Here is a 13906-nt window from a genome sequence, read left to right as displayed (position 1 = left end):
TAAGTACCGCTGAAGTTGGTACACTTTCCCAAGAGCTTAGTCCAGTGCTCGGCACCCAGGAAGCGCTCAATAAATACCACTGATGTTGGTGTACTTTCCTAAGCACTTAGTCCAGTGCTCTGCACCCAGGAAGCGCTCAATAAATACCACTGATGTTGGTGTACTTTCCTAAGCGCTTAGTCCACTGCTCTGCACCCAGGAAGCATTCCAATAAATACCACTGATGTTGGTGCACTTTTCCAAGCGCTTAGTCCAGTGCTCTGCACCCAGGAAGCGCTCAATAAATACCACTGATGGTGTTGGTGTACTTTCCCAAGCGCTTAGTCCAGTGCCCTGCACGCAGGAAGCACTCAATAAGTACCGCTGATGTTGGTGTACTTTCCCAAGCGTTTAGTCCAGTGCCCTGCACGCAGGAAGCGCTCAATAAATACCACTGATGTTGGTGTACTTTCCCAAGCGCTTAGTCCAGTGCTCTGCATACAGGAGTGCTCAATAAATCCCACTGATGATGTTCATGTACTTTCCCAAGCGCTTAGTCCAGTGCTCTGCACCCAGGAAGAGCTCAATAAATACCAGCGATGTTGGTATACTTTCCCAAGCGCTCAGTCCAGTGCTCTGCATACAGGAGTACTCAATAAATACCACTGATGATGTTAATGTACCCTAGTCAAGTGCCCTGCACGCAGGAAGCACTCAATAAGTACCGCTGATGTTGGTATACTTTCCCAAGAGCTTAGTCCAGTGCTCTGCACCCAGGAAGCGCTCAATAAATACCACTGATGTTGGTGTACTTTCCTAAGCGCTTAGTCCAGTGCTCTGCACCCAGGAAGCACTCAATAAATACCACTGATGTTGGTGTACTTTCCTTAGCGCTTAGTCCAGTGCTCTGCACCCAGGAAGCGTTCAGTAAATACCACTGATGTTGGTGTACTTTCCCAAGCGCTTAGTCCAGTGCTCTGCACACAGGAGTGCTCAATAAATACCACTGATGATGTTAATGTACTTTCCCAAGCGCTTAGTCCAGTGTTCTGCACCCAGGAAGCGCTCAATAAATACCACTGATTAGATCATTGTCCTACCCTTAGTGCACCAGCAGGGGGCGCCCTCTCCCAGGCTCAATGGGAAATGATAGTGATGATGATGATGATGATGATGGTATTTGTTAAAATAATGGTATTTGTTAAGCGCTTACCATGTGCAAAACACTGTTCTAAGCGCTGGGGGGCTACAAGGTGATCAGGTTGTCCCACGTGGGGCTCACAGTCTTCATCCCCATTTTACAGATGAGGAAACTGAGGCACAGAGCAGTTGTGACTTGCCCACAGTCACACGGCTGACAAGTGGCGGAGCGGGGATTAGGCGCTTACCATGTGCCAAGCACTGTCCTAAGCGCTGGGGGAGATCCAAGGTCATCAGGTTGCCCCACGCAGGGCTCACAGGCTTCATCCCCATTTTCCAGATGAGGGAACCGAGGCACAGAGAGGTTAAGCGACTTGCCCAAAGTCGCACAGCTGATAAGTGGTGGCAGAACCGGGATTCGAACCCACGACCTCTGACTCCCAAGCCCGGGCTCTTGCCACTGAGCCATACTGCTTCTCCAGCGTTTCTGTGGAGTCACGCTGCTGCTCTGACTCCTGCCTATCTAATAACCGGTGGTATTTATATTTTTTGATGGTATTTGGTGAGCACTTACTATATGCCAAGCAGATAATCAGGTTGGACATAGTCCCTGTCCCACATGGGGCTTCCCATTTTAATCCCCATTTTACACATGAGGTCACTGAGGCCCAAGAGAAGTGAAATGACTTGCCTAAGGTCACACAGCAGACAAGTGGTGGGGCTGGGATTGTTATAGTTGTTAATAATAATAATTTATTATATATATAATTAATATGTAATAATAATGGCATTTGTTAAGTGCTTACTATCAATCAATCAGTCGTATTTATTGAGTGCTTACTGTGTGCAGAGCACTGTACTAAGCGCTTGGGAAGTACAAGTTGGCAACATATAGACAGTCCCTACCCAACAGTGGGCTCACAGTCTACTATGTGCAAAGCACTGTTCTAAGCGCAGGGGGGATACAAGGTGATCAGGTTGTCCCACGTGGGGCTCACAGTTTTAATCCCCATTACTCACTGTCCTCTCTTCCCCACAGCACCTGTACATATGTATATATGTTTGTACATATTTTTTTACTCTATTTATTTATTTATTTTATTTGTACATATCTATTCTATTTATTTTATTTTGTTAGTATGTTTGGTTTTGTTCTCTGTCTCCCCCTTTTAGACTGTGAGCCCACTGTTGGGTAGGGACTGTCTCTATATGTTGCCAATTTGTACTTCCCAAGCGCTTAGTACAGTGCTCTGCGCATAGTAAGCGCTCAATAAATACGATTGATGATGATGATGATGATGATGTTATATTGCTCAGAGAAGCAGCATGGCTCGGTGGAAAGAGCCCGGGCTTTGGAGTCAGAGGTCATGGGTTCAAATCCTGGCTCCGCCAACTGCCAGCTATGTGACTTTGGGCAAGTCACTTCACTTCTCTGGGCCTCAGTTACCTCATCTGTAAAATGGGGATGAAGACTGTGAACCCCCCGTGGGACCACCTGATTACCTTGTAACCTCCCCAGCTCTTAGAACAGTGCATTGCACATAGTAAGCGCTTAATAAATGCCATCATTATTATTATTATTTATGTGTTTTGTGGCAAGTCACTTCACTTCTCTGTGCCTCAGTTACCTCATTTATAAAATGGGGTTAAGACTATGAGCCCCACGTGGGGCAACCCGATTATTTTGTATCTGGGGGGGGATACAGGGTAATCTGGTTGTCCCCCGTGGGGCTCACGATCTCAATCCCCATTTTCCAGATGAGGTCACTGAGGCCCAGAGAAGTGAAGTGCCTCGCCCAAAGTCACCCAGATGATAAATTCCCTCATCTGGAAAATGGGGATGAAGACTGGGAGCCCCCCGTGGGACAACCTGATCACCTCGTGACCTCCCCAGCGCTTAGAACAGTGCTTTGCACGTATTAAGCGCTTAATAAATGCCATCATCATTATTACCCCAAAGCTTAGAACATTCATTCATTCATTGTCGTATTTATTGAGCGCTTACTGTGTGCGGAGCACTGTACTAAGTGCTTGGGAAGTACAAGTCAGCAACATATAGAGACAGTCCCCACTCAACACTGGCTAACAGTCTAGAAGGGGGAAACAGACAACAAAACAAAACATGTAGACAGGTGTCAAAATAGTCAGAACAAATAGAATTAAAGCTATATGCGCATCATTAACAAAATAAATAGGAAATATGTACAAGTAAAATAGAGTAAATTCTATTTATTCTATTTATTACTATTTACTCTATTTTAAAATCTGTACAAGTATATATACAGGTGCTGTGGGGAGGGGAGGGAGGGCCGGGGGGATGGAGAGGAGGAGAGGAAAAAGGGGGCTCAGTCTGGGAAGGCCTACAGTGCTTGGCACATAGTAAGGGCTTAATAAATACCATTATTATTATTATTATTATTATTAGTGCTCAATAAATACCACTGACTTTTCAAGGGGAGGGGCTGCTGCTTGTAGCTGCCACGGCGCAGTGAGGGTCTGCAGAGAACTGGGGTCTGCCCCAAAGGCCTCTGGAAACTGAGGAACTAGGGGAGCACTGGCTGGAAACTAGGTGGTTTCCCCAGCCCACTGGCTATGGGATAATAATAATAATAATGGTGGTATTTGTTAAGCAAAGCACTGTTCTAAGCGCTGGGGAGGTTACAGGGTGATCAGGTTGTCCCACGGGGGCTGACAGTTTTTAATCAATCAATCAATCAATCAATCGTATTTATTGAGCGCTTACTATGTGCAGAGCACTGTACTAAGCGCTTGGGAAGTACAAATTGGCAACACATAGAGACAGTCCCTACCCAACAGTGGGCTCACAGTCTAAAAGGGGGAGACAGAGAACAAAACCAAACATACTAACAAAATAAAATAAATAGAATAGATATGTACAGGTAAAATCATCATCATCATCATCATCAATCGTATTTATTGAGCGCTTACTATGAGGGAACTGAGGCCCAGAGAAGTGAAGTGACTTGCCTAAGGTCACACAGCAGGCCTGTGGCGGAGCCGGGGTTTGAACCCATGACCTCTGACTCCCAAGCCCGGGCTGTGGGGTGCATCCCCCACCACACACCGCACCCCCGGTCTTCGTCGTCAGCGCGGAGACCCAAGCAAGCAAATTCTGCCGTATCCCACATGTTCCCCCGACTCTGGATCCCTGCAGGCGGGGAGGGATCGGGGTGGGCTGGAGCCCCCCAAAACCCCGAGTCCATATTTTGTTTTGTTGTCCGTCTCCCCCTTCTAGACCCTGAACCTGTTATTGGGTCGCGACCGTCTCTATAATAATAATAATGACATTTATTAAGCGCTTACTATGTGTAAATCACTGTTCTGTTGCCGACTTGTACTTCCCAAGCGCTTAGTCCAGTGCTCTGCGCACAGTAAGCGCTCAATAAATACGATTGAATGGATGAATGAATGAACCCCATCAATCAATCAGTCAGAAATTCTGACCCAGACGGGCTCTGGCCAACGCTCGTGGCCATCTCCTTCCTAAGGGGTCCTGCTGAGTGGCCATTGGCAAGTCACTTCACTTCTCTGGTCCTCAGTGAACTCATCTGCAAAATGGGGGTTAAGACTGTGAGCCCCATGTGGGACGGGGACTGTATCCAACCTCATTAGCTTGTGTCTCGCGCAGCGCTTAGGAAAATAATAATTTTGGTATTAAGCGCTTACTATGTGCAAAGCACTGTTCTAAGCGCCGGTAATAATGGCATTTGTTAAGCACTTACTATGTGCAAAGCGCTGTTCTAAGCGCTGGGGAGGTTACAAGGTGATCAGGTTGTCCCATGTGGGGCTCACAATCTTAATCCCCATTTTCCAGATGAGGTAACTGAGGCCCAGAGAAGTTGAGTGACTTGCCCAAAGTCACACAGCTAAGTGGCGGAGCCGGGATTTGAACCCATGACCTCTGACTCCAAAGCCCGGGCTCTTTCCATTGAGCCACGCTGGCACATAGTAAGTGCTTAACAAATACCCTCATTATTATACTATTATTACCGTCTCTATATGTTGCTGATTTGTACTTCCCAAGCGCTTAGTACAGTGCTCTGCACACAGTAAGCGCTTAATAAATACCACTGTTTGATGTCCATAACTCATTTTAATATCCACCTCCCCCTTTAGATTGTAATAAGAATAATAGTAATGTGATGGTATTTGTCAAGTGCTTACTATGTGCCAACCACTGTTCTAAGCGCTGGGGTAGATACAAGATCATCAGCGTGGCTCAGTGGAAAAGAGCCCGGGCTTTGGAGTCAGAGGTCATGGGTTCAAATCCCGGCTCCGCCACTTGTCAGCCGTGTGACTTTGGGCAAGTCACTTCACTTCTCTGGGCCTCAGTTCCCTCATCTGTAAAATGGGGATGAAGACTGTGAGCGCCACGTGGGACAACCTCATGACCTTGTATCCCCCCAGCGCTTAGAACAGTGCTTTGCACATAGTAAGTGCTTAATAAATGCAATTATTATATTATTATTATTATGTGCCAACCACTGTTCTAAGCGCTGGGGTAGATACAAGATCATCAGGTTGTCCCACATGGGGCTTACAGTCTTAATCCCCATTTTACAGATGAGGCAACTGAGTCCCCGAGAAGTGAAGTGACTTGAAAGTCCCACCGCTAAGTGGTGGAGCCAGGATTCGAACCCACGACCTCTGACTCCCAAGTCGGGGGTCTTTCGACTTAGTCACGCTGCCAGAAATGCGCTTTGGGGATGGGGAGGGAGGATGAATGAAGGCGCAAGTAACAGCGGCCCGGAAGGGAGGTGGCAGCTTTCTCCCAGGATTATCCCGATCCGGAGTCGAGACCTCACTCTCCCTCCTTCCCATCCAGGGAGGATCCCATCGCTTCCTAACCTAGAAGAAGAAATCAACTTTCTCGCTGACGTGTTGTCGCGACAGGGGATCCCCAGCCAGCGGAAGTCCCATCCCGGAGAACCAGGTATGTCCCTGTCCCTGTCCCTTCCTCATCCTGCGCTCCAGAGCCGGGGACTGCGTCTCCTACTTTTATGGGATGCTCCGAGTACTGCCGGTTCTTTGCCTAGATAATGTCAATCGGAGGTATTTATTGAGCGCTTACTCTGTGCCGAGCACTGTGCTAAACGCTTGGGCGAGTACAATAGTTGGCGCGCATGATGCCTGCCCTCTAGGAGCTTACAATGTAACGGAGGCCGGCAGCGTGGGGGACAATAAACTACAGGTGGGGTCATGGGTTCTAATCCAGCTCTGCCACTTGTCTGCTGTGTGGCCTTGGGGAAGTCACTTCCCTTCCCTGGGCCTCAGTTCCCTCATCTGTAAAACGGGGATTGAAACTGTGAGCCCCATGTGGAGCGGGGACTGTGTCCAACTGGATTTGCTTGTATCTACCCCAGCACTTAGTACAGTGCCTGAAACATAGTAAGTGCTTAACAAATACCATAATAATAATAATTAGTAGTAGTAGTAGTAGTATTAATTCAATTGTATTTATTGAGTGCTTACTGTGTGTGGAGCACTGTACTAAGCAATGGGGAGAGTACAATACACAGACACATTCCCTGCCCACCATGAGTTTACAGTCTAGAGAAGCAACAGAGCTTAGAGATAGACCGTCAGCTAGTTATCATCATCAATCGTATTTATTGAGCGCTGACTGTGTGCAGAGCACTGTACTAAGCGCTTGGGAAATACAAGTTGGCAACATATAGAGACAGTCCCTACCCAACAGTGGGCTCACAGTCTAAAAGCTAGTTGTGGGCGGCGAATGCTTCTCCCGACTGTCGTAGCGTACTCTCCCAAATGCTCCGTACAATATTCTGAACACAGTAATAATAATAATAATAATGGCATTTATTAAGCGCTTACTATGTGCGAAGCACTGTTCTAAGCTCTGGGGAGGTACAAGGTGATCAGGTTGTCCCACGGGGGGCTCACAGTCTTAATCCCCATTTTACAGATGAGGGAACTGAGGCACAGAGAAGTTAGGTGATTTACCCCAAGTCACACAGCTGACAATAGGCGGAGCCGGGATTCGAACCCATGACCTCGGGCTCCAAAGCCTGTGCTCTTTCCGCTGAGCCGCGCTGCCTCTCTGAGGTGCTCGATAAATAGCTTTGATTGATTGGCACGGACATGTGACGTAGGGGAGATGAAGTGATTGTAGCCCTGAGAACAGTGCTTTGCACATAGTAAGCGCTTAACAAATGCCATCATTAATTAATTAATTAACTGTGGGCCCACTGGGGCATTTGTTTGTTCGTTTTTTGCGTTTTCTCTCGCGCGCGTGCTCTCTCCGTCTGTGTCTCTCATCCCGCAGCTGGTCCAGAGGCCACAGGTCAGGAGTCCATCCTCCACCCTTCACAGGGAAGACCCCTGCCTCATTCCCGGGGCTCACCTGGAGTCCCCACGGCGCATCCCACCCTGTCCTCCCAGCCCGTGAAGGTGAAACCCTTGGGATCCCGTCATCTTTCCAATGATGTCTTCGTCCTGGGTAGGTTTAGTCTGCTTTTTCCAAGAAGGGAGGGGACCCGCCCAGCCGGGAATCCGAAGACACTTGGGGTTGACCCGTCCGGCTCCTCCCGGCCCCTTCCTGTCCCGTCCCGCAGGGATGATCGTGGTCTGCACCGTCGCCGGAGCCTCGGCCCTGATCGTGGCTGCTGTCTGTTGGTGCAGGTGAGACCGCGGGTCCCGGGTGCGAAGGTCGCCCCCGGCAGATGCACACCCCGGGGCCGCCCGGAGCTCGGCGCTGCTCGAGGCCCAGCCATCCCAGCCTGGGCCTCGGTGGCGGGGGGTGGGAGACAGGGTGGGACCACCCAAGCCGGATTTCTGAACGAATCTTGGCCTTTTCTTGCTTCAGGCTCCAAAAGGAAATCCGGCTAGCGCAGAAAACAGACTATTTGGTCCAGAAAGTGTCCAGCTCCCCTGAGCGGGACAAGACCCCGGTAAGTGGAGGTGACCCCATCTGCCCTTCCTCCTCCTCCACCCGGACAGCCCAGTCGCCTGGAGAACGAACAGACCACTACACCCTTCCCTTCTTCACCGCCCCCCGGCCCGGCCCATGGATTTGCTCTGTCGGTGCTATACGCTGAGCGTTCACTGTACTAAGCACCTGAGAGAAGACAGTAGAGTCAGCCGTGAGGGTCATTCCCGTACTTGCTAGCGCGGGGGAGGCAGACGCTAAAATAGATGAAAGCGAAGACGTGGACGGAAGAGGGGTACAGAGTTATCAATCAATCAATCGTATTTATTGAGCGCTTACTGTGTGCAGAGCACTGTACTGAGCGCTTGAGTTATGGGCAGAAGAGGGGTGTGGATGGAACTCAAGGAGGGTTTGGTAGAAGGGTGTGGGCTTAGAGAGGCAGTCAAATGAAGATGGGGTGGATATCACCTTGTAACCTCCCCAGCGCTTATAACAGTGCTTTGTACATAGTAAGCGCTTAATAAATGCCATCATTATTATTATTATTATTCTTATTATATGAAATGGTAGTCAGGGAAGACTGTGAGCCTACTGTTGGGTAGGGACTGTCTCTATATGTTGCCAATTTGTACTTCCCAAGCGCTTAGTACAGTGCTCTGCACATAGTAAGCGCTCAATAAATACGACTGATGATGATGATGATGATGAGGGAAGGCCTCCTGGAGGAGATGGGTTCAGAGGGACTTTGAAGAATAATAATAATAATTTTAGTGTTTGTTAAGCGCTTACTATGTGCAAAGCACTGTTCTAAGCACTGGAGAGGATACAAGGTGATCAGGTTGTCCCATGTGGGGCTCACAGTCTTAATCCCCATTTTCCAGATGAGGTAACTGAGGCCCAGAGAAGTGAAGTGACTTGCCCAAAGTCACACAGCTGACAAGCGGCGGAGCCGGGATTCGAACCCATGGCCTTTGGCTCCCAAGCCCGTGGTCTTTCCAGGGGGAGAGTGGTGGGCGGCCAGATGCGAAGGGGGAGGGAGTTTCAGGTAAGAGGGAGGATGTGGGCCAGAGGTCGATGAGATCGAAGCGAGACAACTGGTGTCAGAAGCGCGAGCCCTGCGTGCGAACTGCGGCGCGGTGGGGAGAGGAGTGAGGAAAGGTAGCGGGGAGAGCCGATCGGCTACCTTAGAGCTGATGAGGAGGGAGTTCGCTTGAAACTCTCCTTATCCCAAAGAAGGTCATCATCATCATCGCCTCAGCACGAATAATAGATTGCAACATTGGTTAAGCGCTTCCTGCGTTGGGCACCGAGAAGGTCACAGGGTCTGACACAGTTCCCGTCCTGCAGTAAGCGCTCACTAAATATGATTGACTCCCTGATGTGGGGCTCAGAGTCTAAGGGGGAGGGAGGACAGGGATTGAATCCCCATTTTGTAGATGAGGAAACTGAGGCCCAGAGAAATGAAGGGCAGGCGGTGGAGCTGGAATTAGAATCAATCGATCGAATGTATCGAGCGCTTGCTACGTGCAGAGTGCTGTGCTGAATGCTTGGGAGAGTTTAGTACAGCAGAATCAGCAGACATTTCCCTGCCTGTAATGAATAATAATAATAATGGCATTTGTTAAGCACTTACTATGTGCAAAGCACTGTTCTAAGCGCTGGGGAGGATACAAGGTGATCAGGTTGTCCCACTTGGGGTTCACAGTCTTAATCCCCATTTTACAGATGAAGGTAACTGAGGCCCAGAGAAGTGAAGTGACTTGCCCAAAGTCAAACGGCTGACAATTGGAGGAGCCGGGATTTGAACCCATAACCTCTGACTCCAAAGCCTGTGCTCTTTCCAATGAGCCACCAACTGAGACCCAATGAACCTAGGTTCAATGACTCAATGACCTAATGAACCTAGGTCTTCTGATGCCCAGGCTCTTCCAGCCTCTCCATTCATTCACTCATTCATCCATTCATTCAATCGTATTTATTGAGCGCTTACTGTGTGCAGAGCACTGTACTAAGCGCTTGGGAAGTCCAAGTTGGCAACATATAGAGCCGGTCCCTACCCAACAGTGAGCTCACAGTCTAGAAGGGGGAGACAGAGAACAAAACAAAACGTATTAACAAAATGAAAAATAGAATTTTTTTTTGCACCATTCAGTCATTAAATCGTGTTCATTGAGCGCTTACCATGTGCAGAGCACTGGACCAATAATAATAATAATAATGATGGCATTTATTAAGCGCCTACTACCCGCAAAGCACAGTTCCCAGTGCTGAGGGAGGCACAAGGTCATCGGGTTGTCGTATTCACTCGTATTTACTGAGTGCTTACACTGTGCAAAGCACTGTAGTAAGCATTTGGGAGAGAACAGTATAACATCAGACATATTCCTTGCCCACAGCAAGCTCCTTGTTCAGTCTCAGGGGCAGTTGGTTGGTTGGGGGAAGGAGGGAAATTCCAAATCCCGCGAAGGCCTGTCTACAGAGGCCGAGACTTTGGATTGAGGAGGCTGGGATGCCGGTGTTTGGAGGCTGAAGCCCATCTGCCCTCTGTGCCCACAGCCGGGAGACAAGAAGCTGGCACAAAGTGCCCAGATGTATCACTATCAACACCAGAAGCAGCAGATGCTGTCCATGGAGAAGTGAGTGGCCAGGGGGGTGTGAGGTGGGGGGAGACCCCCAGTCCATAGACCCCACCCTGATGGTCCCTGGGAGCCCAGAGGTGGACGGGTGGGTCTTTCACCGGGTCTCGTCAGCGTGGTTTAATAATCATAATAACGGTATTTAAGCGCTTACTGTGTGCCAAGCGCTGTTCTAAGTGCTGAGGTAGATACAAGGTCAGCAGGTTGTCCCACGTGGGGCTCACGCTCTTAATCCCCCTTTTACAGATGAGGTGACGGAGGCTCAGAGAAGTTTAAGTGGCTTGCCCAGGGTCACGCAGAAGATAAGTGGCGGAAGCGGGATTAGAACCCACGTCCTCTGACTCCCGAGCCCGTGCTGTTCATTCGTTCATTCATTCAATCGTATTTACTGAGTGCTTACTGTGTGCAGAGCACCGTACTAAGCGCTTGGGAAGTACAAGTCGGCAACATATAGAGACTAAGCCGTGATGTAATGGCTAGAACAAGGGCCTGGGAATCAGGAGCTCATGGGTTCTCATCCCGGTTCTGCCACTGGACTGCTGTGTGACCTTGGGCAAGTCGTTTCACTTCTCTGGACCTCAGTTCCCTCCGCTGTAAAATGGGGGCTGAGTCTGTGAGCCCCCCATGGGACCGGGGCTGTGTCCAACCCCATTTGCTTGTAACCACCCCAGCGCTTCGTACAGTGGCCGGCACACAGTAAGCACTTAACAAATACCGTAATTATTATTCTTATCGTGGGGGCTTTGGGTCCCGGGGGGCGGGCTGAGGTGGCATTTGGGAGCCCCCCACGATTGGCAGACCCCCAAGCAGCCGCCGCTGTCTGTGCCCAGACATAAAGAGGAGCCCCGTCAGGCGGACACGGCCTCCTCGGACGAGGAGAACGAAGACGGAGATTTCACCGTGTACGAGTGTCCAGGCCTGGCCCCGGTAAGGAGCTGCGACGGACTTGCCCCCCCAAATCCTAGCACCCCCTCTCTGCAGATCCACAGGCTCCCACCCCTCCTGACCCCCCACCTTCTGGGGGGGTCCAGCTGGGGCGGGGGGCACAGAAGAGGGGAAGAGAAGGGAGGGGAGGCCTGCTTGCCCGCCTTTTCATCCAGGCAGGGGGGCCGAGATTACAGGCAGGAGCAGGGATGGGGAAAGGGGTGAGCTGCTTCCTGTCCTGACTCTGTGTCCCCACCTGCCCGTGTGCCCGGCCCTGTGTGTGTCTTTGTGCGCCTGTGTTTGTGTGTCTGTGTGCTACCCTCCCACAGACCGGAGAAATGGAAGTGAGGAACCCGCTCTTCGAGGACTGGGCCCTGCCCCCGCCCCCCAAGACGTCGTCACCCCTGCCCACGGCTCCCGGACCCCAGACCGGACGGGACTGAGATCACCTAGGCCGAGCTTCTCCAGAGGGAGGGGTTTGGGAGGGGCTGAGGAGGGGGACAGTCCCGTTCCCACATTGCTTCCCGCCGCCCTTCCCTCCATCCTTCAACAAGTTGTAAAAAATCCAAGGCCCCGAAACCTTCTCCCACCCTATGTCCTCCCAAGAGAGCTGGCCATCCCCGGGCCATCCCAGGACCACCCCCTGGCCATCTCCAAGGCGGGCCCTCCTTTCCCCACCCCATAGGGTGAGAGCCTGGTTGTGGAGGTTATCGGTTGGGGCGGTTTTCTTCATTCCTGCCCTTTCTCTTTATGTTTCCCGTACCCAGGGTGGGGCTGGAGGGTGCAGAGGGGAGCATGAGCCAAACTCTCTGGGTTCCAGGTTTCCGGCAGGAAGGGGTGGAGTTGTTCCCTGGTCTTTCTCACTTCCCGCTCAGGCATCAGGCTGGTGGTTCCCTGATCACACTCCGGGGCAAAGGGGATCGAAACCAACAACACGAGGCTTGGCTTCCCTCCCTCAACGAGCCAGGGCCTGGCCCCCAGCCGCCTCCCGCTTTCCCGGCCTGCCATCCCGGATCCATCCCGGCTGGCTGGAACCTAGGCGGCAGGCCGGGCCGGGATCAGCAGGGCCCGAGTTCCGGGGTCTCTGGGGCAGACCCAACGGCTCTCTTCTGTACTTTGTTCTTGGTGTGGATTTCTGTTTTTTGTTTGTTGGGGTTTTTTTTCCTCTTCCTATACTCCCTCCACCACCCCCGGCCCCGCTTCTTGTCCATATCGTATTAATATTTGTTTGGAGATGAAATTTTATTAAAAGAATATTTCAAACCAGCTCGTGACGGTCTCTTCACGGACAGACTCCTCGGTCTGGGGTCCGAGGAGGCCCATCTATATGGCCTGTCCTGATTGGAGAAGCAGCATGGCTCAGTGGAAAGAGCCCAGGCTTGGGAGCCAGAGGTCATGGGTTCTAATCCCGACTCCGCCACTTGTCAGCTGTGTGACTTTGGGCAAGTCACTTCACTTGTCTAGGCCTCAGTTATCTGTAAAATGGGAGTGAAGACTTTGAGCCCCACGTGGGACAACCTGATAATCTTGTATCTACCCCAGCGCTTAGAACAGCATATAGTAAGCGCTTAACAAATACCATCATTATTATTATTATTATTCGAATCTGATTTGGTCTGGTCACCTTCCCACCCAAACCCCGTCTTCCCCCAGCCTTTCTCATCACTGTAGATGTTCTCACAAGCCCCAAACTGTGGTATTATCCTCAAATCATCTCTCATCCAACCCACATATTCAGATGGTTGTCAAATCCTGCCGGTTCTACCTCCCCAACATCTCTAAAATCCACCCCCGCCCTTTCCATCCAAACCGCTACCAGGATGATCCAAACACTTAGATCCAGCCTTGACCGCTGCATCGGCCTCCTCCCTGTCTCCCGTCTCTACACTCTCAGGTCTTTGCTTCATTTTTCTAAAAAAAAAAAAAAATACATTCAGTCCATGTCTTCCCACTCCTCAGAAACCTCCAAGTCAGTCAGCTTGCCTCCTCCTTCAACTCAGCGAGCACTCTTGGCTCCCCTCCAACCAACCTACTCACTGATCCCATCTGTCCCACCACAAACTGGACATCGTGCCCACGTCCTCCTTCCGAACTGAAACTCCTTCCCCCTTCGTATCTTCATATCTCCCCCTTCTAGACTGTTCTCCCCCTTCTAGACTGTAAGCCCTCTGTTGGGTAGGGACCATCTCTATATGCTGCCAACTTATACTTCCCAAGCGCTTGGTACAGTGCTCTGCACACAGTAAGCGCTCAATAAATACGATTGAATGAATGAATGAATGACAGACCACCCCTGTCGCCATTTTCAAAGCCCTAC

General features: G+C 50.5%; 1 protein-coding gene across 1 annotated transcript in view; it reads left to right on the top strand.

Moving 5' to 3' along the window:
• The window catches only part of NPDC1 (neural proliferation, differentiation and control 1), a 44911-nt gene extending 32056 nt beyond the window's left edge, over positions 1-12855 (top strand). The window contains exons 3-9 of the mRNA XM_038767863.1: positions 5966-6073; positions 7427-7600; positions 7716-7782; positions 7967-8051; positions 10586-10665; positions 11496-11592; positions 11919-12855. Coding sequence (XP_038623791.1) covers positions 5966-6073; positions 7427-7600; positions 7716-7782; positions 7967-8051; positions 10586-10665; positions 11496-11592; positions 11919-12032 — 725 coding nt within the window. The 3' untranslated portion in view covers positions 12033-12855. The remainder of the gene's footprint in view (positions 1-5965; positions 6074-7426; positions 7601-7715; positions 7783-7966; positions 8052-10585; positions 10666-11495; positions 11593-11918) is intronic.
• The last annotated feature ends 1051 nt before the right edge of the window (positions 12856-13906 follow it).

The sequence above is a fragment of the Tachyglossus aculeatus genome, chromosome 27, assembly GCF_015852505.1.
Source record: "Tachyglossus aculeatus isolate mTacAcu1 chromosome 27, mTacAcu1.pri, whole genome shotgun sequence".
Classification (NCBI taxonomy): domain Eukaryota; kingdom Metazoa; phylum Chordata; class Mammalia; order Monotremata; family Tachyglossidae; genus Tachyglossus; species Tachyglossus aculeatus.
This window is presented reverse-complemented; position numbering and strand designations above follow the sequence as displayed.